We start from the raw sequence: 20,303 nt of genomic DNA on the forward strand, positions 1-20,303 counted from the left end.
GATGGTGTCATCAAGCTGCGCCTGTTTCGATCAAAAGCATTGCAGCAGCCGCAAACAATATCATCTGTACATGCTGCCAGGCGACAGTAAAAGCAAAGAGACGAAGCACGTTTTGGAATATGAGGAAAGCCAGAAACTGTGCTTCCTCCACTTCTGTACCATTGATTCATTAATGCTGTATTCTAACACAGCTGCTCTATTCCCATGTTGTTGCAGTATATGAATGAGTAACCTCGTATTGTGGATGGATTATCTCAGTTGTTCTGACTGAAGTTTGGTCCGTTTACAGCATCCTGCCATGCGATTGCATTTGTCCCTAACCATCAGGAACCCTCACGTTAACTTTTATCGAGTGGAAAAAAGTTAGCGTTCATCCTCCAGCTTCACTGTGTTTATTATGCTAACATAGCTGTGTCGCTAGCGCTCACGTAGCACATCATTATCTACCAGCTAGTCCAACTTCAGTAACCCTACAAACGTCACTGCTGTTTAGTTTTCTGTCTTCATTTATGTTGGAAGTGATAGCAGAGCTGTACGTTTGAATTTTTTCAGAAATCTCTCAGTCAGAACATGCTATATCATGTTTAGGTGGAAGCTAGCGAGCTAACTTCCTGCTAACTTCTAACTCCGTTAAATTTAATGAATCCTGTTTTCATGGATGCCTGGATGTTAAACTTAATTGTTACACCTGGTAAAGCTGCAACGCTGATCATTTTATTAAAGATGAAAGAATTTAGACAGTTTTGTAACTCTCAGTGATGCTGCAGTGTTCGTTTGGCTTTGGGACCTGAAGCAGACGGAGTTTAGGACCCAGATTACTCCGCAAGGCTCCTGACTACAGTAGCTGTAATGGTCCAACAATCCATCAAGCGGTGCGGCTTCGTAGCTTAGCAAAGTCGTAAACATTTTTTGACAGATTTGTGAGCGCCGTGTAGCACATAAAATCGGTTCGAGGTCAGTAAGCACAACCAGAATTCATACATAAGGCGCTCTGTCGATTTTTGAGAAAATTAAAGGATTTTAAGTGTGACTTATAGTGTGTTAAATATGTTACACACAAGAAAAGAATATATCGCGATATATATCGTTACAGCACATGCTTCAAATTATACCGTGATATGGATTTTAGGCCATATTGCCCAGCCCTACTCCACTCAACCACAGACGGAGGATGAGTGTCGTCACTGACCTGTGGCTCGGAGAACACTTCTTGAATGCTGTTGATTGGCCCAACTGGAACACCTGAGCCCTTGAACTTCTTCAGCCAATCAGCCGTGGTCTCCTGCAGGAACCTGACAGACAGATGAAGAGGATAACGTTTACCTAAAACATGTTCTGATTGGTCAAACTGTCCTGTCTCTTCATCACTGTTCTAGGCCGATCGTGGCTCAAGAGTTGGGAGTTCGTCTTGTAATCGGAAGGTTGCCGGTTCGAGCCCTGGCTTGGACAGTCTCGGTCGTTGTGTCCTTGGGCAAGACACTTCACCCGTTGCCTACTGGTGGTGGTCAGAGGGCCCGGTGGCGCCAGTGTCCGGCAGCCTCGCCTCTGTCAGTGCGCCCCAGGGTGGCTGTGGCTACAATGTAGCTGCCATCACCAGTGTGTGAATGTGTGTGTGAATGGGTGGATGACTGGATATGTAAAGCGCTTTGGGGTCCTTAGGGACTAGTAAAGCGCTATATAAATACAGGCCATTTACCATTTACCATTTACCAAGGACCTCAGGGCTCCCGATGATGATGACAGTGAACAACTTGGCAACCACGTGGAAGAAGAACTCTTTTTCAACAGGAAGAGACACCTGACAGACACCTCCCAGTGTGTGTGTACCTCTGTGACAGTGTGTGTGTGTGTGTGTGTGTGTGCGTGTGTACCTCTGTGACAGTGTGTGTGTGTGTGTGTGTGTGTGTGTGTGTGTGTGTACCTCTGTGACAGTGTGCGTGTGTACCTCTGTGACAGTGTGTGTGTGTGTGTGTGTGTGCGCGTGTGTGTACCTCTGTGACAGTGTGTGTGTGTGTGTGTGTGTGTGTGTGTGTGTGTGCGCGTGTGCGTACCTCTGTGACAGTGTGTGTGTGCGTATGTGTGTGTGTGCGCGTGTGTGTACCTCTGTGACAGTGTGTGTGTGTGTGCGTACCTCTGTGACAGTGTGTGTGTGCGTGTGTACCTCTCTGACAGTGTGTGTGTGCGTATGTGTGTGTGTGCGCGCGTGTGTGTGTACCTCTGTAACAGTGTGTGTGTGTGTGTGTACCTCTGTGACAGTGTGTGTGTGCGTGTGTGTGTGTGTGTGTGTGTACCTCTCTATCAGTGTGTGTGTGTGTGTGTGTGTGTGTGTGTGTGTGTGTGTGTGCGCGTGTGCGTACCTCTGTGACAGTGTGTGTGTGCGTGTGTGTGTGTGTGCGCGTGTGTGTACCTCTCTGACAGTGTGTGTGTGTGTGTGTACCTCTGTGACAGTGTGTGTGTGCGTGTGTACCTCTCTGACAGTGTGTGTGTGCGTATGTGTGTGTGTGCGCGCGTGTGTGTGTACCTCTGTGACAGTGTGTGTGTGTGTGTGTACCTCTGTAACAGTGTGTGTGTGCGTGTGTACCTCTCTGACAGTGTGTGTGTGCGTATGTGTGTGTGTGCGCGCGTGTGTGTGTACCTCTGTAACAGTGTGTGTGTGTGTGTGTGTGTGTGTGTGTGTACCTCTGTGACAGTGTGCGTGTGTACCTCTGTGACAGTGTGTGTGTGCGTATGTGTGTGTGTGCGCGTGTGTGTACCTCTGTGACAGTGTGTGTGTGCGTGTGTGTGTGTGTGTGTGTGTGTGTGTGTGTGTGTGCGCGTGTGCGTACCTCTGTGACAGTGTGTGTGTGCGTATGTGTGTGTGTGCGCGTGTGTGTACCTCTGTGACAGTGTGTGTGTGTGTGCGTACCTCTGTGACAGTGTGTGTGTGCGTGTGTACCTCTCTGACAGTGTGTGTGTGCGCGCGTGTGTGTGTACCTCTGTAACAGTGTGTGTGTGTGTGTGTACCTCTCTGACAGTGTGTGTGTGTGTGTGTGTGTGCGCGTGTGCGTACCTCTGTGACAGTGTGTGTGCGCGTGTGTGTACCTCTCTGACAGTGTGTGTGTGTGTGTGTGTGTGTGTGTGTGTGTACCTCTCTGACAGTGTGTGTGTGTGTGTGTACCTCTCTGACAGTGTGTGTGTGTGTGTGTGTGTGTACCTCTGTGACAGTGTGTGCAGCAGCTGTTTGCGGTTCTCGACTCTCAGCTTGTTGCTTTTGTACTTGGGCTCCTCCGTCAGCTCCGTCAGCTCCATGACCTGCAGATTTCCACAGACAGCAGAGAGTGAGTGGGAGAAACATTCTTCAAGCCAGCTGTTTCCGTGGTAGCATGTCTGTGTCCGTACAGGTAAACGGACTCACCTGGCAGACTCGGACAAACTGCTTTTCATTGCCCGCAGCCACAACGATGTGCCCGTCTTTGGTTTTGAAGCCCTGAAAGAAAAACACACAACATGAACACAGCGACGTTTCAGTCTGATAGAAACCTCTGACAGCACGCTCACAACCGCACACGTCTAACCTCTGACAGGCTCTTACATTCACGTCCATACCTCTGCTCAGCTTGTGTATAATCCAAAATGATGAAGCATGAATATTACTGCAGCTAGACTTCCTCCAACATAAATATGAACGTGTTTTCTCTTGTGCGGAAGTTGAACGCGCTCCCCTCCATCTCTTCACAGGTTACTGCATGAGTGATGTGGGCACCGCCTTAAAGCTGATGGGACACCTCTGACTTCACGTCTGCTCAGCTTTTGTTTTTCACAGGTTCAAAGTGAAAAGACGCTGGGACAGCCTGGCTGACTGAGCTGGACTTCAACAACTACATCGATGTGCTTCAGGTCAGGTTTTTTTCACTGCAGTGCAACATGTTTGTGTTGTGCTGCAGATGGCAGAGCACGAGAGAAGAGCAGAAACTCGATACACTAACACACGATCAAAGAAATAAGTTTCAGGACTCCGGTAGAACAACTTCCCAGGACTTTAGGAAGTTCTGAGGCAGCAGACGCTGACTTTGTGCTGCCGACTGTGGGGAATAAAATCATTTTCATTAAGTCGATGCTTCCCAGCAGGTAGATATGAAATTTACTCTGATTAAATAAAAGGTGGTGAGATCATGAAGGATCAGCGTTAATAACCCGAAGCCCACCAGAGGAAACCTCCTCAAAAGGCCAGCCGATGGAGGCCTTCCTCCTCCTCTAATCTCCCCGCTCATCTTCTCCTCCTCTTCCTCGCTCACTGAAGTGCCTGTAATAAAAACTCTTCACCACATGAAAGCAGCAGCAGAGCAGCTGTCATACATCACAGCGCACACACTCGGCGGCGGCCACGTCCCGCTGCGCTGTGTGTGCATTCAGACCACTAACCCCTCAGTCACACTGCTGCTTCGGTTTCATCTCACCCTCCAGGGAATTGTGGGTAATGCAGTCCACACAGGGCTGCGATGGGACATTCACCCACAAAACCTCAAACAGTCCTCAGAGAGGTCGCAGCGGGCGGCTTCTGCCCCCTGCTGGCTGCAGACCTGAAGCTGCTGACCTTCACATATTTACATTTTTTAATTTTTAGGCTCCTCCAGCTGCTAGTTTTAGTTTCAAAGGACATTTCCTGATGTTCCACAGTCGCTGCTTTCATCTACTGCACATGTGCCAAACACTGCAGTTCCCCTGATGTCCACCAGAGGCTCCGGCAGCGAGCCAGTCCCCTTAAAACGTTGGAGCAGAAATAAACACGTTTACAGCCTGACACACAAACGGTTTGTTTACTCACCTGTTTAAGTTGTGTAAAGTTTGCATTATTGGGGGCGTGGCTTCTTTGACTGACAGGTAGATGCTACCGCATGTGGTCTCCAAGGCTAATTGGCAAAAAGAAACTGATGGGGTTGCTAGCACCATCCAGCGTGCTGAGTCAACATCACCCAGGTTTAGATTGGTCCGTGTTGAACCAGCACGGTGTGTTCGGTTTATTTCACAGCCCAGTGCATCATGTCTGTGCATCTCTCCAGCCGGGACAGCCGATGTTTGTCTGAGCGCCTTTGACTTTGGTATTTATCGACTATCTGTAAGAAATGGTGCTTTAACATGTCTGTGTGAACTAGAATTTATTAGAAGTTTCTCTCATGTGCGGTCTTGTTTTCATTGTTTGAAGTTTTATCCTAACACAAATGTAAATTCAGAATTAGATTCCACAGTGTGGACACGCTGTAGCTCTGAGTGCAGCTGTAGTCCTGGAAGTCCTGCTTCTCCGACAACTCGTCTGCAGACAGATTATCGTCCGAGTTCAACCTCCGATCCTCTGAAGTCTCCTCTCTGGCACGGCGGATGTCTCTGTTTTTTTGAAATTGAACCATCTCAGAAATCAGATGTGAACTTAAAAAGCGTCGACAGGGGAACGGATGGCTTCTTCAGCTCTAACATCTTCCTCGCAAAGCCGCAACCACAACACCAGTAATTCTGTTGTTCCGACTGTCGTGATCTCCGGAGAACCCGTCGGCTCCGCTTTCATCTCTGGCGGCTTTGGGGGTGGGAGGAGGGTGAGGGAACGCTGCATTGTGGGTAAGCCGGTTCACACGAGGATTAAAACAGTGTCGGACGATAAAGCTGCGGCTGGTTAGAGATGGTGACCACAAGAATCGAGCCGCCAGAGGAAGGAGAAAACATCACGCACTGTGTGTGTGTGTGTGTGTGTGTGTGTGTGTGTGTGTGTGTGTGTGTGTGTGTGTGTGTGTGCGCGTGTCCACATGTGAGTCATGACCCTCCATAATAACAGCAACATCTCCCTCAGGCTGAGTCAGTAATGTGAAGCAGACTGACGGCGGATAGAAAACACGAGTGAATGTGAAGAAGTTCTTTATTTATTCATTTCTACTTATCTGACAGTAATAACAGTTAATGGTTCATTTTATTGAAATGAGTTCCAGGAACCCGAAATGAAGAAAACATCAGAGTTAAGGACTTTTAAAGATTCAGGTGGCTGGATCGAGCAGGGTCCGAGCGTGGGGTCAGGTTCAGTTACAGCTGAATGTTAAATCTGAGGGTTATCTTCCTGTTTTACAAACCCCAGCCAGGGTTTGAGCCGTCACTGAGGAAGCTTCATGCCAAAGAAATCAGTTTAGACTTTAGAAGAATTTAATGCTCACAAAGACAAACATACAAAGTTGTCTCGGCTTTTCCATGTGTGAAAGACTGCAGAGGGAAGCATCATCAAGAAATCCAAAGACTGTCACCGAGAACAGACCGGGCAGAACCAAGCAAAGATTTCAAAACGAGTGAGTCTAAAGAGCCCAGAACCACTGAAGAGACACTCGTGGATGACTCAGCCGAGTCGGGAATCGCACAGGGATGCACTGAGAGGCTGCAGACCGGGAAATAGTCCACTTCTGCATGTCGCACTGAGGTATGCTGACTCTATGCAGATTCTACAGACTGCAGTGTACTTTGGTCAGATCAGATGAAAGCAGAGCTTCGTGCACAGAGTTTGGAGAAAGGAGACGGGCTACGACCCAAAGGAGCATCCCCACAGTGAAGCACAGTGGTGGCAGTATGTTCTGGTGACAATTCAGTGTCTGGGAATCTCATCGAGGTGGGAGGAATGATGAAGATAGAAGGATGTGTGATCGCTCAGGAGACGACTGCAGGCTGTTACCCAGCAAACAGGACACACTGCTGACCGTTAGCATCAGGGAAGCTAATAAGTTTTTGTGAAATCATTTTGTTTTTGCGTGCAAAGTAAAATAATCTAAGCAAACAAAATAAAACTGGCATGTTTTAGAAACACTTTTAAAAGTAGTCAGACAGCAAAAACAATACAAAGAACTGCAACACGTTAAAGAGACACGAGCCTGATCCAAGTCAACGCATCGTTACTTTAAGACCTACCACAGAGCCAAGTCTGCCAGAGCTTATCTTTATATTTTACATGCTGTGGAGCCATTTTTGGGAGCATTTCAAGTTGCTATACATCAATACAACCATTATAGCCCCAATTTTATTAATATTTATGCTTTAAGTTCATAGAAACTACATAAATTGCAAAACAGTGCAATAAACTACAAAAAAAAATTGAAAATCATTTTTGTTTTTATTTGCATATATTTCCAGTTTTATTCCTCAAAACTGTAAATACAAAAAAGTTGCACAAAATAGTTTCTAGCCACAGGAAATTTATTTTGAGTGTCTTCAAAGTTTTATTTTTGAGATACACCAATTTTTATGCCCTGCAGGGAAAACCAAAATAAATATTATAATGCTAATTTGCAAAAAAACAGCGTGTGCATGAAAATAAACTATTTCCAGCAGTGCAGTTTGAGTTCTAAGCATCCCAGAAACTATTCAGGGAAGCTAAAAGTCAAGCATGACTTATAAAAACACCAGTATAGGCTTATAAGGCCCTGAAAGTAAAAAACTACATTTTCCGTGAAAATGATGTCACTTCCGGTTTCGGGCAGGTCATGGCGGACACGCGATAGTTTGCGCTGGCGTGTATTCCAACGTAGGAGGTGTTATGAACAGCTGATCGGATCGGCAAAGCGTGTTTCTGGAATATTATGTTTATGTTGCTGCAAATACTTTTTACGAAATTTTGCAAAGCTATATGTGGAAGGAAACTGTGACCGAGCACAAGCTGATGGCATAAGATGTAAGTACAACTCCTCCGGTTTCATATGCAACTAAAATTATTGCGCTAGCTTACACGGTTGCAGTTGTACAGGGATTTAAAAATAGTTACACAAAACGGAGCGTGCCCACTCCGACCGGTCTTACAGGTTACAAGCAGGTTAATTATCAGAGATGCTCCGACTGAGTTGATGCTGTTGGAGTATGTAGAACATAGTTTGGGAGCTCGTCCGGGATCTACTTTAACCTCCCTGTAAATCTGCCCATTGCCACGCCCACCTCGTCATTAAGTATTCTTGTCAGCTCAAAGATGATTTTTAAAAGTCTCTGAAACAACTTTGTGCTGCCTGACAGCAGTTTTCAGTTCAATATGAAACTCCGTGAAGCAGGAGCGGTTCCAGCTGCTGCTTCTCTTTATTTAGTTTTATATTTTAATCAGGGTTTCCTGCATGGGTTGGTTTGTGTTCAGTTTGCATCTGCTGATTTCCATCCAGCCAAAACCCCGAGCGCTTTGAACCTTGCAGAAACAGATAATTCACATTTAACGACACCACAGAGAAGCCGAGGGAGAAGAGAAACAGCTCTAACTCTGCTCTCTCATGGTTTTATGAACCTTCAAATGTGATCAGGAAAAGAAACTGTCATTTGTTACAGTGACAGCCTGGAGGATGGACACACTCTGTTGATATCAAGAACCAACGCGATGGCCTCGAAGAGACGTTTGTGACCTTTAAAGTGGTTTAAGACAAAAAGTGCAACACGAGCAGAGCCGCCTGTGTGGTTGGTTTGAGGAGAACTGGAAATCACTTCCACCCAGGCGGCAGTGTGACACAAAACGTTTAAGATGACACTAATCGCTTCTAATTGTTTGATAATTGTCCATCTGATTTATGGCTCAAAGCTCGTCCTGCTCCGTCCTTCTCTTGACGTCAACTCTCAGGACTTCCTCAGATCTCAAACAGCTCTTCCTCTGACAACGCTCACGCCTGAGACTCATATATTTGGATGTTAGAAGCTCTGAGAAAACTCTCAGATCCGTAAATCTGCACCAACAAAGCTGGAGGGTGTGGCCGGAGAGAGGGAGGTCAGAGCGTGTCTGCTGCCGCGCCGAGACCCTGAAAGTGTAATTCAGCCCATCTTAGTCTGAAGCAGTTTCTGGCGTCAGAGACGTGTGTTCCTCCCGCAGATGCAATAAAGTCTGTTAATAACAAACAAGCTCACAGAGTCTCCTCAAGCCTGGAGGGAAACTGTCAAACACACCAGAACTACAGCTGGCAGAGACGCTCAAAGAGACACCAGAGAAGAAGAGCCACGCAGTCAGCTGGCTCACGGCTCGCCAACCAATGACGCGCTTCAATCATCCGGCTGAGGCGCGTTTTAGAGGCTAAACGCTGTTAAACCGTAACATCGCAGTGACAGAAGAGCGGACACGTCTGTGGTAAACTCTGGTTTGTGACTCTACTGTAGCTACATGTAAGTGCTGCTCTTAAATGTTCCTACAGTAGAGTCTGTCTCCTTTCCCAAAGGTTAAAGGTCAAACCACAACACGGCCCTGAGAACTACAACATGCTTACTATGTAAGATAGAGAAACATGTTTCTGCTGAATCAGCAGGAAATCACACCATAATGACTCCTTTGTTTCCTATGAAACCTGATTCTAGTGCAGCCACCTGTAAGTATAACAATGACACTTAAACTCTGTTTAATTAGAAAGGACTGACTGGCCACATTATAAAGTTCAACCCTTTGTTCTGCTGCCGTCGTCACAGCTGAGATCAGCTCATCATTATTTAATATTCGTGCATCACTTTTCAGTTTTCTTCTGTTTTCCTGACGTCACCGTTTTATTCTTTTATTATCTAACAATGTTGATTCAATGTTATATTTCCTGAGGTTTTTTCTGTCTTTTCTCTGTGTTGCAGGTGTGATATCAATAAAGTTATTGTTAGATAGTGGCCAGTTGAAGGTGTTACCTGGTAAGGTACGATGCTCTCGTGGGCCGTCCCCCAGCGCCTCGCCTCCTTCCCCGCATTCAGGTAGTTAGCAGCAATATGGCTGAGACAGGAAACCTGAGAGAGAGAGAGGCGGCAGTTACACCTGAGCCCGGTCACACGGGCGCTAACAGCTGATCTCTCCTCAGCGTGCACACCGAGCCGCTCGCTGCGTCTGAAGAGCTGCTGCAAATATCAGCAGCGTGATGAAGGCACATCATGGATCACACTTACAAACATGATGATGAAGCTGCAGAGTTTAACACGGTCACCGAGTCTGGAAACATCACGGTTAGTCAGGGTCATGAATTTATAAAACAATTATTGGACCCTGTCAGCTTTATTTCACCAGCAGGTAACGATGAGGTTAAAGCTTCTCCAACGTCTTCACCGACACGCCTGCCTCAGCGAGTCACATGATGCTGTGAGGTGTGCGTGCTGCTCACAGACACCTGAAGGGTTACTTCAATATTTCCCTTCATCAACTTGAATCAAAGAATCTGCACTTCAGCCACATCACGATCACCTGACTCAAACTGCAGCGAGTCGCTGCAGAGACGCTCGTGGACGGTTTCTGTTGTTCTTCTACAAACGAAGCTTCAAGGATGACCCCCCCCCCTCCCCTCCCGGGTCAGGGTGCTGACAGGTTTTTATCTTCTTATCAAACTATTCTTCTGCATGACACTGACTTCCTCTGACTCACCACGACTGCTTCAAGCTGAGCTTCAGACTGTTTGACTCTCCTGCGCCTGAAGCTCTGTGGGACCTGCAGGCAGCTCGTAGCGGTTCCATCCCCCCGACGCTCACACGCTCCACACGGATTCGGATCAGAGCGCTGTGCGCGCTCATTGTTCGCACTGCGGCCGGCGTGCCTGTGGTCGCAGCACTTCAGACAGGAATGCAGTGGGATTTAAGAGGGGGATTGTGGGTATTTTATTTGTAGCAGCCTCAAGACTCGACCGCAAGGATCAGAACCTCACAGCCTTGTTAACCAATCACAGGAGGCGTGCTACAGATTGGTGTATGCAGTCATATTCATCATCATCCTTCATCGTGAGTCCAGACTTCAGGTAACATTTCTGTTCATGGGTTAAATTTAAAGGTTGGAGCTCAGGATGCTGGTTGGTGTTTGTTGGTGGCGTTTATGAATCTTCTTGGCAGGTCGGTGCTGAGGAGCACGGACGCTGCTCCGGTCCCGCATGCTGGACCAAAACTCAGCGAGACACACGTTAACTTTTATCCACATGTCATCCCATCATCTGTCCCTTTCTGTCCAAACACGACCCCGCTGAGCTGCCCAGCGCTTTCAGGCCGAAGCAGCTGTTTCTGCGTGTTTGTTTCTAAACTGCAGACTGAGACTCTCTGCAGGATCATAAAGTCCTGAAACGAGCTGAACTCGGTCGTATCGCAGCGCCTTTCCCAGCCAGAGAGGTGAAAAATGAGAATGCAGAAAACATAAAGCATGCCTTTAAAAGCAACACTGTCAGACAAGCAGCGCGTCCTGACACTGCAAATCAAACGCACCCCGGGAGGTGCCGGGTCCAAGCGGGACGCGGGTCCCGTCCGTCTCCGAGTCCGGGTGGTTGCAGGATTAAGAATCGCTCGCTTCATTTAAACAGTCAGAGAAACACTGACGCGTCTGTTTAAACTGATCAGGATAAATCACAGGCTTGTTCCAATGCCTCCACCTTCCTGCTCCACACACAGCTGCAGCGACTGCTTATCTGCACCGTCACAAACACTCCATCGATCAGCCAGCCTCAGCGCTTTCATTTACCAGCTGACCCTGAACACAGCGCCGTACCTGCTGCAGGTAAGAGCGTCTGCTCAGCTGATGTGTCCTGAGGCTCTGACTGAGCTTGTGTGTCACCTGAGTGGGTTTCAGCTGCCAGCTGAGCGTCACAGCGCCCCCACCTGTACATCACTTCCTCTCAGCACCTGGAGTACCCGCTGGTCTGCTGGCGTCTCTTACACTGCATTCACCTGTGGAGAATACTGAGAGCTGATTGGCTCATCGTCAGGTGGTTTTACCTGTGATGACAGCAGGTTGCAGTCGATGTGAACTCCTCTGCCCGTCTTCTGCCGTTGCAGCAGGGCGGCCATGACAGCTCCGTGTGCGTACAGCCCCGTCGCCAAGTCCGTCATGGCGACTCCCGGACGCACCGGGTCGCCGCCCTGCCAGCAGAAACAGAGGATTATGGGAGATGATCCAGAAAGCTGACGTGCTGTGAACGCGTCAGAGTCAGTACTTCCTGTCAGTGCTGAGATTTACAAGGACTTATTCCAGATTAATCCTGTGCAAAAGTCTTGAGCCACCCCTCGTTTCATATACTAAGGAAATCTGTCTCATTATTATGTATGAAAGTACAAACACAGGAAATAAGGAACGCTGAGTTTGCACAACAACAAGCCTGAAGCTGAACATTTGGTGTGAGCATGTTTGTTTCTATCTGTGCCTCTTTCTGTAGGACAGGGCTGTCAGAGGTCTGCAGGCCTCACTCTGCTAAAGAGGATCAAGTGATGTGTGGGAGTAAAGAGCCTAAAGGTCACATTTAAACCTGGTGTCTGTTCTGTGCACAACACTGGTCGTCCCTCGAGGAAAATGCTCGGGTACAAGGACTGGACTGAAGGTGAGACATGAAGCAGCCAATGTTTACAGAAGAACTGAAAGAGCTTCAGGAAGCTGGAGCCACTCAAACAATACAAGAAGTTCTGGCTGCTTGGAAGGAAAACAGAGAAACGAGGGGTGAGTCGAACTGTGAGGACATAAAGTTTCATTCAGTAACTAGTAAATCAAAGAAACTCTAAACTGCTTCAACATTCTTCATCTGTTCATGACCGTAAGTTTCATGTGCCTGGCTTTTATTTTGAAATAAAATATCTGCATCCTGAAGACCGTTTCACAGTGTTTACATTCTCAGCTACGATGACGAGCCAAGAAAATGTTTAACATTTTAATTTGAAGTTCACTTTCTGCACTTCCTGCGTGCTGATATTTCTACAGCCGCGTCGCAAAGTTCTGTAAAGTGAAGCCAGACATCAGGTCAGAGTCTGACAGTAACATCACAAGTGTTTCATTTGTAAAGACATGGAAACCTGTTCATGCTCAGCAGGATCAGGACGTTACTGAGCATGTGCGGTCTGAGTCTGACCTCGGGCCCGGTGACGTGCATCATCCCTGACACTGCCGAGGCGATGGAGTCGTACCCTGGACTCTGAGCGTGAGGACCGGTCTGTCCGTAGCCTGAGCGCACGCACACACACACACACACACACACACACACACACACACACACACACACACACACACACACACATTACTGCCTCGGTGCCAGTGGTCTGGTTTCTCTCTGACCTGAGTGAAAACACAGCAGGGAATCAAACCATCGGCCTCTCGGCGTCTCCTCTTACAGGAAAACCACATTCCAGCTGATGTTGAGTCTGCAGCTGTGACTAAACAACAAGACGGATTTCCTAAACAGTCCGAGCTCAAAGCTCGCTTTATATCAGGAAACAAAGAAAAATCCCACAAAGACTTTGAAAATGATAAGCAGCCACAGACAGCCTGAGAAACAGCCGTGACCTCCGAGGCTCGCTGAGCGAACATCTGCAGGAGAACGATGTCAGTGCGCGGCTCCGTGCACGTCGTACGTGCACATCTAAACATCTGTCCTTGTCGTCTCTGGTGGGGTCGAGCTTTTCATTCGATCACACCTGAAACCAGCGACTCGGACCGTGAACTCATCAGGAGTGTCTGCTGACCTCAGATCAGCTGAGCAGTAAACTCTGTTCCCCATAAATGTCTGTACAGTCAGGCTTTGCTCTACGAGTCGCCCCCTGCTGGACATTAAAGAACATGCAGGTTTTATGTCCATGTTTTGTGAAGCGCCTGTTTAAATGTCAACGAGCTGATGAACACATGGAAGATCCACACTCTGTGGACCGGTTCTTCCTGTGGAAGTGACACCAGAACTTAAACCTGCTGCTGCTCTTTGCTCTGCGGGACAAACGTCCAGGACGTCGCTCCGAAAGCTCAGGATGAAACCAGGCCGTAAATCTGCCCACTGCATCCAGCTGCTGCAGCTTAATGAGGCCTCCTGGGTAATGTAGTTCATTTCTCCTCAATAAAGGACGGGAGGGGCTGGAGCAGTGAGAGCGACACGGAGAGGAATGAGGGCAAAGGACACAAACAGGAAATGGAAAGAAAACAGAAGAAAGGAGGCGGAGCAGAGAGAATGAAACTCCTTCATCGTTTATGTCGCTCGTTTATTCTCAACACATTTTCCATCAGCTCTCCTGACGGACGGGTTTTAACGGCACTCTGCCCAAATCCTCGCTCCACCCTGCAGGGTCACAGCTCTTTACTCCACCCGAGGAGTGGAGTGAACCTTATTAGTGCTCGTGTGGAGAGGAAGAGTCACCCTGTGGAAGAGTGACACACAGATTCCTGTTTGCAGACATCCATGAACTTCCTCTGAGCAGCTCCACCCTCCCCCCTCTGCACGTGCTCAGACTACCTCCACCTCTCTGACTCTGAGCTGTCCTTCTGTCACACTCGTCTCCACCCTGCCTGCTCTCTGTGGCTGGTTGACCGCAGGTATTTAAACTCCTCCACCTTCACCACCTCTGCTCTGTCTTGCTTCTCTTCTCTGCAGAGCACACCTCCACCTCTCCTGTGCTGTAACATCACAGCCTGCAGACAGGAAGCAGAGCGCTCCGGCAGGAAGTCTGTTCATACTGTGGAGTCTGACCCCATCTAGTGGCTCAGAGGGAGAACTGCAAGAGGTGGAGGTGTGTTTCCACAGCTCCTAAATCCATCAATACTGGACGTTCCACAGTCCTTGAATCATGTGACTTGAGTGGGTGGAGCCTATCAGCTCCATTTTTCCACTCCTTTAAAGGTTCCTCAGACACACCTGGAAACACGGGGGTGGGGCCTGTTAAAAACTGTTACCTGTTATGGAGCAGTAGACGAGCCGAGGGTTGAGTCCGCTCAGCTGCTCGTATCCCAAACCCATCTGACGGAGTTTCCCCGGCACGTAGTTTTCCAGCAGCACGTCACACACTCCTGCGAGCTGACACACAACCAGAGAGTGGAACAGGCTGAGGCAGAAACAGAGACCTGGTCACTGTGTCGTACCTGCTGGACGATCTGTGCTCCTCTGGGATGTTTCAGGTCCACGGCGATGCTCTGAAATCACAGTTCATCCCAAATTATCCCAAACACGGATGAAGCATCGGCGTCAGGTGAGCGAGGGAGGCTGACGTTTGACATGTTTGCTCTGTTTACAGCTGAACACCTTCCAGTTTGCAGACTGAACCCTGTCAGAGTCCTGCTGATGCTTAAACTGTTTCTAATGAATGTGTTTGTGCCGACTCGGCGCTCACACACCAACCTTCTTGTTCCGGTTCACGCTGAGGAAGTAGGCGCTCTCTGACGCCACAAACGGAGGACCCCAGGCTCTGGTGTCGTCACCTGCACCTGTTTGACAAAACGCACAAACACTATCCCACAATGCTTTGCTCACAGCGGGGCAGGAATGAGGCCCAGCGCTCACCTGGTCTCTCCACTTTGATGACCTGGGCTCCGAGGTCTCCGAGGATCATGGAGGCGAAGGGCCCGGCCAGAACTCTGCAAACATGAACATCCACGTTAGTGCTGAGCCTCCACACTGCCAACAATTCAGAGTGTTACTGCAGCGCTCACACTCACCTGGTCAGGTCCAGGACTCTGACGCCCTCTAGTGGCCGAAGGGTTTCACCTGAAATTCAGACGAGAATCCCAAAGAGGAGGAGAGTCAGCTTTGGTGTTCCTGACAGGTAGACAGTGTTCCTGCTTCAGATGAGAACAGCTGAAACTCTGTTTGAGCTTTGTTAAATATCTGTGGGCCAGAGGCGGCACACCTGCAGGCCGGACTCACTCTGAGTGTGAAGTGAAAGCACAGATCAGCCTGACAGCAGCTGGGTTCTCAGACCCAGCAGCAGAAGTATAAAGCAGGAGGAGCAGACCCCTCTGACTCCTGCACATCTTCTCTGGTTCGTGTTCAGAGCTGCTTTAATTCCTCATGTCACAGACGCAACAGGGTGAAAGCATTCCTTAGATTTTAGTCCACGTTAACATGACATCACCATGACATCATTATCCTCCACATCCCAAAGCTGAGGTCAGCAGCAGCACTGACGCTCAGGTGGTGCTGACAGACCTCCACAGCATCACAGCAGCAGGCTGAGCTCTGACACAGGCAGGACGGATCCAGGCTTTAAACTCTGAGCCGAGCACAGCAGGAAACCTTTCTCCATCTTCTGCTGTCTGTTTGTGAGTCTGTGTGAGCTGCAGCCTCAGCTTCCTGTTCGTACTCACAGGAGTGACACTCCTCTGACCTCAGCAGGTCACTTCCTGCCAGACCTGCTGCTTGCTGGATGTGAGCTCAGGGATGTCTGTGTGGAGATCTCAGCTGAGCAGCAGTTCCTGAATCACTCAAAGTTCCCTAAATCTGCTCTTCATCATGATGCACCGAAATGCTGCCTTGCGATAGGCTGATTAGTGTGCACCTAAAGTGTACCTAATAAAGTGGCTCGTTAGTGTATTAAAAGCATAATTACGTTATTGTAAATGATTGCACACCCTAATTATATTTGGACCTTTTAAAACGTTCTGTGTGTTTATTATTCCAACGTTCCCGCTTTTCCAGCCCGCTGACTGGGAGGTCTGTTTGTTGGACTCAGCGGAAGTGGAGCTGCTCTGCGACAGCTTCACACACCTGAGCAGACTTTGACCAACAGCAGGTCAAAGTTCAGAAGTCCTTTCAGTGTAACACGCTTCGGAACATGCAGGCTCATTTACCTGTGTGCACGCCTGCAAGGTTTGATCATGTGAGCAGCTGTTTGTTACCGATGAGCCGATCGGTCCTGTCACCGGATACCTGGACTGTTCGGCTAATATTAGCCGGCTAGCTTTAGCAGCAGGGCCGTACCTGTCCGCGTGCTGGACTCCCACCGCCCGCCCCCCGGGCATCTCAGCGGCTGCAGCGGTGACGCGATACCAGCCGGAGAGCGAGCCCCGAGACGGCGCTTCAGCACCCCGACACACGCAGACATCGTCCACCTGTTAGCATCAAGCTACACGAACGATGCTTCCGGCCTGAGCCTTTCAAAGTAAAACTCAGCCCAGACGCAGTCTTATGTATGTCGGCTGTTAGGACTCGTTTCAGAGCCGTTTGTGGATGTTTGGCTTTGAAAGGCCCCTAATATTGTGACGTGGAATATCAATGGTTGTAGTACACCAATTAAAAGGAAAAAAAGTCCTAAGCTATCTTAAGTCCCGTAGTGCAGATATAGCATTTTTACAAGAAACGCATTTTGAAAATGGAACAGAAGCCCTGAAAATGAAACGAGATTGGGTTGGGAAGGTGTTTCATAACTCTGTATCTAGGAAAAGCCGTGGAGCTATAATACTTATTAATAAGAAAATCAACTTTGTACCATTGCGAGAGTTTAAAGATACTGAAGGACGAGTAATATTCAATTCAATTCAATTCAATTTTATTTATATAGCGCCAAATCACAACAAAAGTCGCCTCAAGGCGCTTCATAATATGTCTCCAAGTACTTATAAATGGTGCGAAAGTAATACTATGTAACATATATGCCCCAAATAGGGAAGACCCCAACTTTGTTGCCAAAATAATTAAGATATTAGGTGATTTTGAGGGCCAGATTGTGCTGGGAGGAGATTTTAATCAGGTTCCGGATCAGTATTTGGATAGGAGTGGTGCAAATCTAGGCCCTAGTACAAAAAATAAATCTGCAGCAGCTATCTTTAAAGAGGAAGCCGGGTTGGTTGATATCTGAAGACTAGTACTTCCTTTAGAAAGGGAATATAAGTTTTACTCACATTCTCATAAAAGTTATTCCCGAATTGAATATTTTTAAATATCTAGTTTGAGCGCTGATCTGGTAACTGTGATATAGGTATGATCATATTATCAGATCATGCCCCAGTAGAACTAAATATAGACTTACAGGTTGAGAAATATAATCGGGGCAGGTGGAAACTAAACCCAAGTCTTTTACGGGATGAACAATTCGTGGCAGCATTAAAAGATGATATTAACTTTTTTTGGGATGTAAATATTGGGACCACAGAAAGATTGGCTACTGTATGGGACACCCTAAAGGCCTTTATTAGAGGCAAATGTCTGGGATATAGTTCAAAGAAGGCAAAAGAAAGTAAACAAAAAATACAGACTTTGGTAAAACAGATAAGTCATTTGGAAAAATAATCGGCAGAAAATTATGTAGAGAGTAACTTATGCCAATTGAAGTTTAATCTTCATGAAATTTATAATAAGAAAGCAGAGTATGCATTGTTCAGGCTTAAAACAAATTTCTATGAGAATGGAAATTATCAGCTTTCAATTTCAATGTGTTAGAAAAATGGACAGAATACTTAGGAATAACACTTAATCCGAATGTCGATGAGATTATGAATGATAATGTAGGAAAACTACTAACTAGGATTAAAACTAATTTGGAGAAATGGAGCAAGCTGAACTTGACATTATGGGGCAAAGTAAATACGATAAAGATGGCAGTAGCTCCTCTGATCAATTATTTCATTGGAATGATACCAATTTGTATTTCACCTCAATTTTTCTCAAGATATGATAATATGATAAAACACTTTCTTTGGGATGGTGGTAGACCGCGGATTAATCCTGGTCGACTGTACCAACCGAGACAAAAAGGAGGTTTATCCCTACATAAAACATTATAGCATCTCATTTGAGATGTTCAAGCTGTGTAAACACTGGGCACCTAGACTGGGTTCTAATGGAACATGAACTGGTCTTTCCATTCACTCCCATTGAGGTGTTGGCTCAAAAACCGGACAATAAAGGGAATAGAGTAGACAACCCTATTTTAAAGTTTTCAAAAATGGTGTGGCAAGAGGTTCGCAAGAGCTGTAATCTCTCCCCATACTTTCAAAAATATGCACCACTGTGGCTCAACCCCAAAATAAAAATAGGTAAACAAACACTTTATTGGCCACAGTGGCACAAAAAGGCATAACATTAATAAGTGACTTATATGAAGATAACATGTTTATGTCCTTCAATGATTTGACAGTAAAGTTTAATTTGGAAGGACCCGGCCATTTTTGGCGATATTTACAAATGAGAGACTGTCTGAAAGATAAAATAAAATTGTCTCAGGAGAAAAATGTCATAGAGAATTTTTTTGTACTTCCACCCTTAAATGCAAAGGCATCAAAATGGTATCATTTATGTCATTGGGTTAAAAACAACAGATGTAAAAGTCTTAGAAGGGCTTGGGAAAAAGATCTGGATTGTTCCATCGATGAGGGAACATGGGATTCAATTATTTCTGAAAATGGGTTCTACATTAGGGAAGCTAGAGGCAAATGTATTCAATATAAAATTCTCAATAGGTACTATTATACACCAACGAGACTTCATAAAATGGGAACCAGTAAAGACGACCTGTGCTGGAAGTGCCAAGAAGGAAAAGGTTCGTTAGTACATGCTTTATGGGAATGTCCATTGGTCTTCCCAATATGGGAAAATGTTTTAAAATATATGGAGGGTTAAATTACCTAGATCACCAAGACTGTGCCTATTGGGGGACAGAGGTGAGGTGCCAAAGTCAGACAAAGCAGGCTTTAGAGTGTTAAGCACTGGGATTGTGACATGTGCTCGTCTCATTTTAGCACTTTGGAAAGACCCTCGGACTCCAACCCTAAAAAAGTGGAAAATGACTGAAAATGCTGCATGTGAGAAAATGCTGGGAAGACTGAGCAGTAAGACAGAGACTCTAACAGAACAATGGGACCGTTTTTTTTTGTTTATATGGGCCTACAACATGAAGACAATGTGAGATACAGTATGAATTAAGAATTAACTGTGTGTGCAACAGTTTATCTATTTATTTATTTATTTATTTTATTTATATTATCTTTATATATTTATTTAATTTTCTTCACTGAGTGTGGTTTTTTTGTTGTTTTGGGTTGTTATGTTATGGTTTTCTTAATTGTTCAAAATAATAAAAAACTTTAATTAATAAATGGCCCCTAAGCTTCTGTTTCATCTCACAGAGCTAAAGATCAGTTTGTCTCTCAGATGAACCTTCGATTAATGAGACAAGAAACAAACATCAATAAAACCACTTTAGCCGGATCTGCGTCCTCGTCGGGATGGAAACGTTTAGATTGGTGTCTCCGTTACTGTCAGCATTTATTCTGTTTACCGGTGGGGGGCAGTAGCACGCCCACATCTCGATAATCGACCTTATTCCAAAGAGGAAGAAGAGGAAGCCGGATCACGTGACCTGTTGGCGGTCAGTTCAGACCCCGGACTCATCAGGACGACGTGGATCCGACGCGGAGGCTGGATGGTGACCCCAAACTGACCTCCTGTAAGAGTATCTACTTGATTGATATGTCATGACAAATGCGCGAGCAAGAAAATAATCAGAGCAAATCAGTTCACGTGCGCAACTAAGTTTAGCGCGCGCAGAACTCGGCAGCCGCGCGCACGTCAGTGCAGACGCTTCAGTAGAATCATTAACATGAAGTAATCCAATGACAGCGGTCACCGCACAGCGAACAGTCACTGTCAATAATTCATTCAGCGAACTTT

At 46.8% G+C, this 20,303-nt stretch overlaps 1 protein-coding gene across 4 annotated transcripts in view; it reads right to left on the reverse strand.

The window, feature by feature from the left end:
• Positions 1 to 16,780, reverse strand: part of sugct (succinyl-CoA:glutarate-CoA transferase) — a 69,272-nt gene extending 52,492 nt beyond the window's left edge. For 2 of the 4 annotated variants that reach the window (XM_026180419.1, XM_026180420.1), the window contains exons 1-12: positions 16,617 to 16,780; positions 15,356 to 15,404; positions 15,201 to 15,274; positions 15,039 to 15,124; positions 14,783 to 14,833; positions 14,597 to 14,717; positions 12,795 to 12,886; positions 11,674 to 11,817; positions 9,625 to 9,720; positions 3,395 to 3,466; positions 3,194 to 3,291; positions 1,190 to 1,292 (exon numbers count right to left, since the gene is read on the reverse strand). In XM_026180419.1, the coding sequence (XP_026036204.1) occupies positions 1,190 to 1,292; positions 3,194 to 3,291; positions 3,395 to 3,466; positions 9,625 to 9,720; positions 11,674 to 11,817; positions 12,795 to 12,886; positions 14,597 to 14,717; positions 14,783 to 14,833; positions 15,039 to 15,124; positions 15,201 to 15,274; positions 15,356 to 15,404; positions 16,617 to 16,740 (1,110 nt within the window). In that variant the 5' untranslated portion in view covers positions 16,741 to 16,780. Of the gene's footprint in view, positions 1 to 1,189; positions 1,293 to 3,193; positions 3,292 to 3,394; positions 3,467 to 9,624; positions 9,721 to 11,673; positions 11,818 to 12,794; positions 12,887 to 14,596; positions 14,718 to 14,782; positions 14,834 to 15,038; positions 15,125 to 15,200; positions 15,275 to 15,355; positions 15,405 to 15,563 lie in introns of all 4 variants that reach the window. The other 2 variants (XM_026180422.1, XM_026180421.1) reach the window with 2 other exon arrangements.
• Between the last annotated feature and the right edge of the window lie 3,523 nt (positions 16,781 to 20,303).

Source organism: Astatotilapia calliptera, chromosome 9 (assembly GCF_900246225.1).
Source record: "Astatotilapia calliptera chromosome 9, fAstCal1.2, whole genome shotgun sequence".
NCBI classification, from domain to species: Eukaryota; Metazoa; Chordata; class Actinopteri; order Cichliformes; family Cichlidae; genus Astatotilapia; species Astatotilapia calliptera.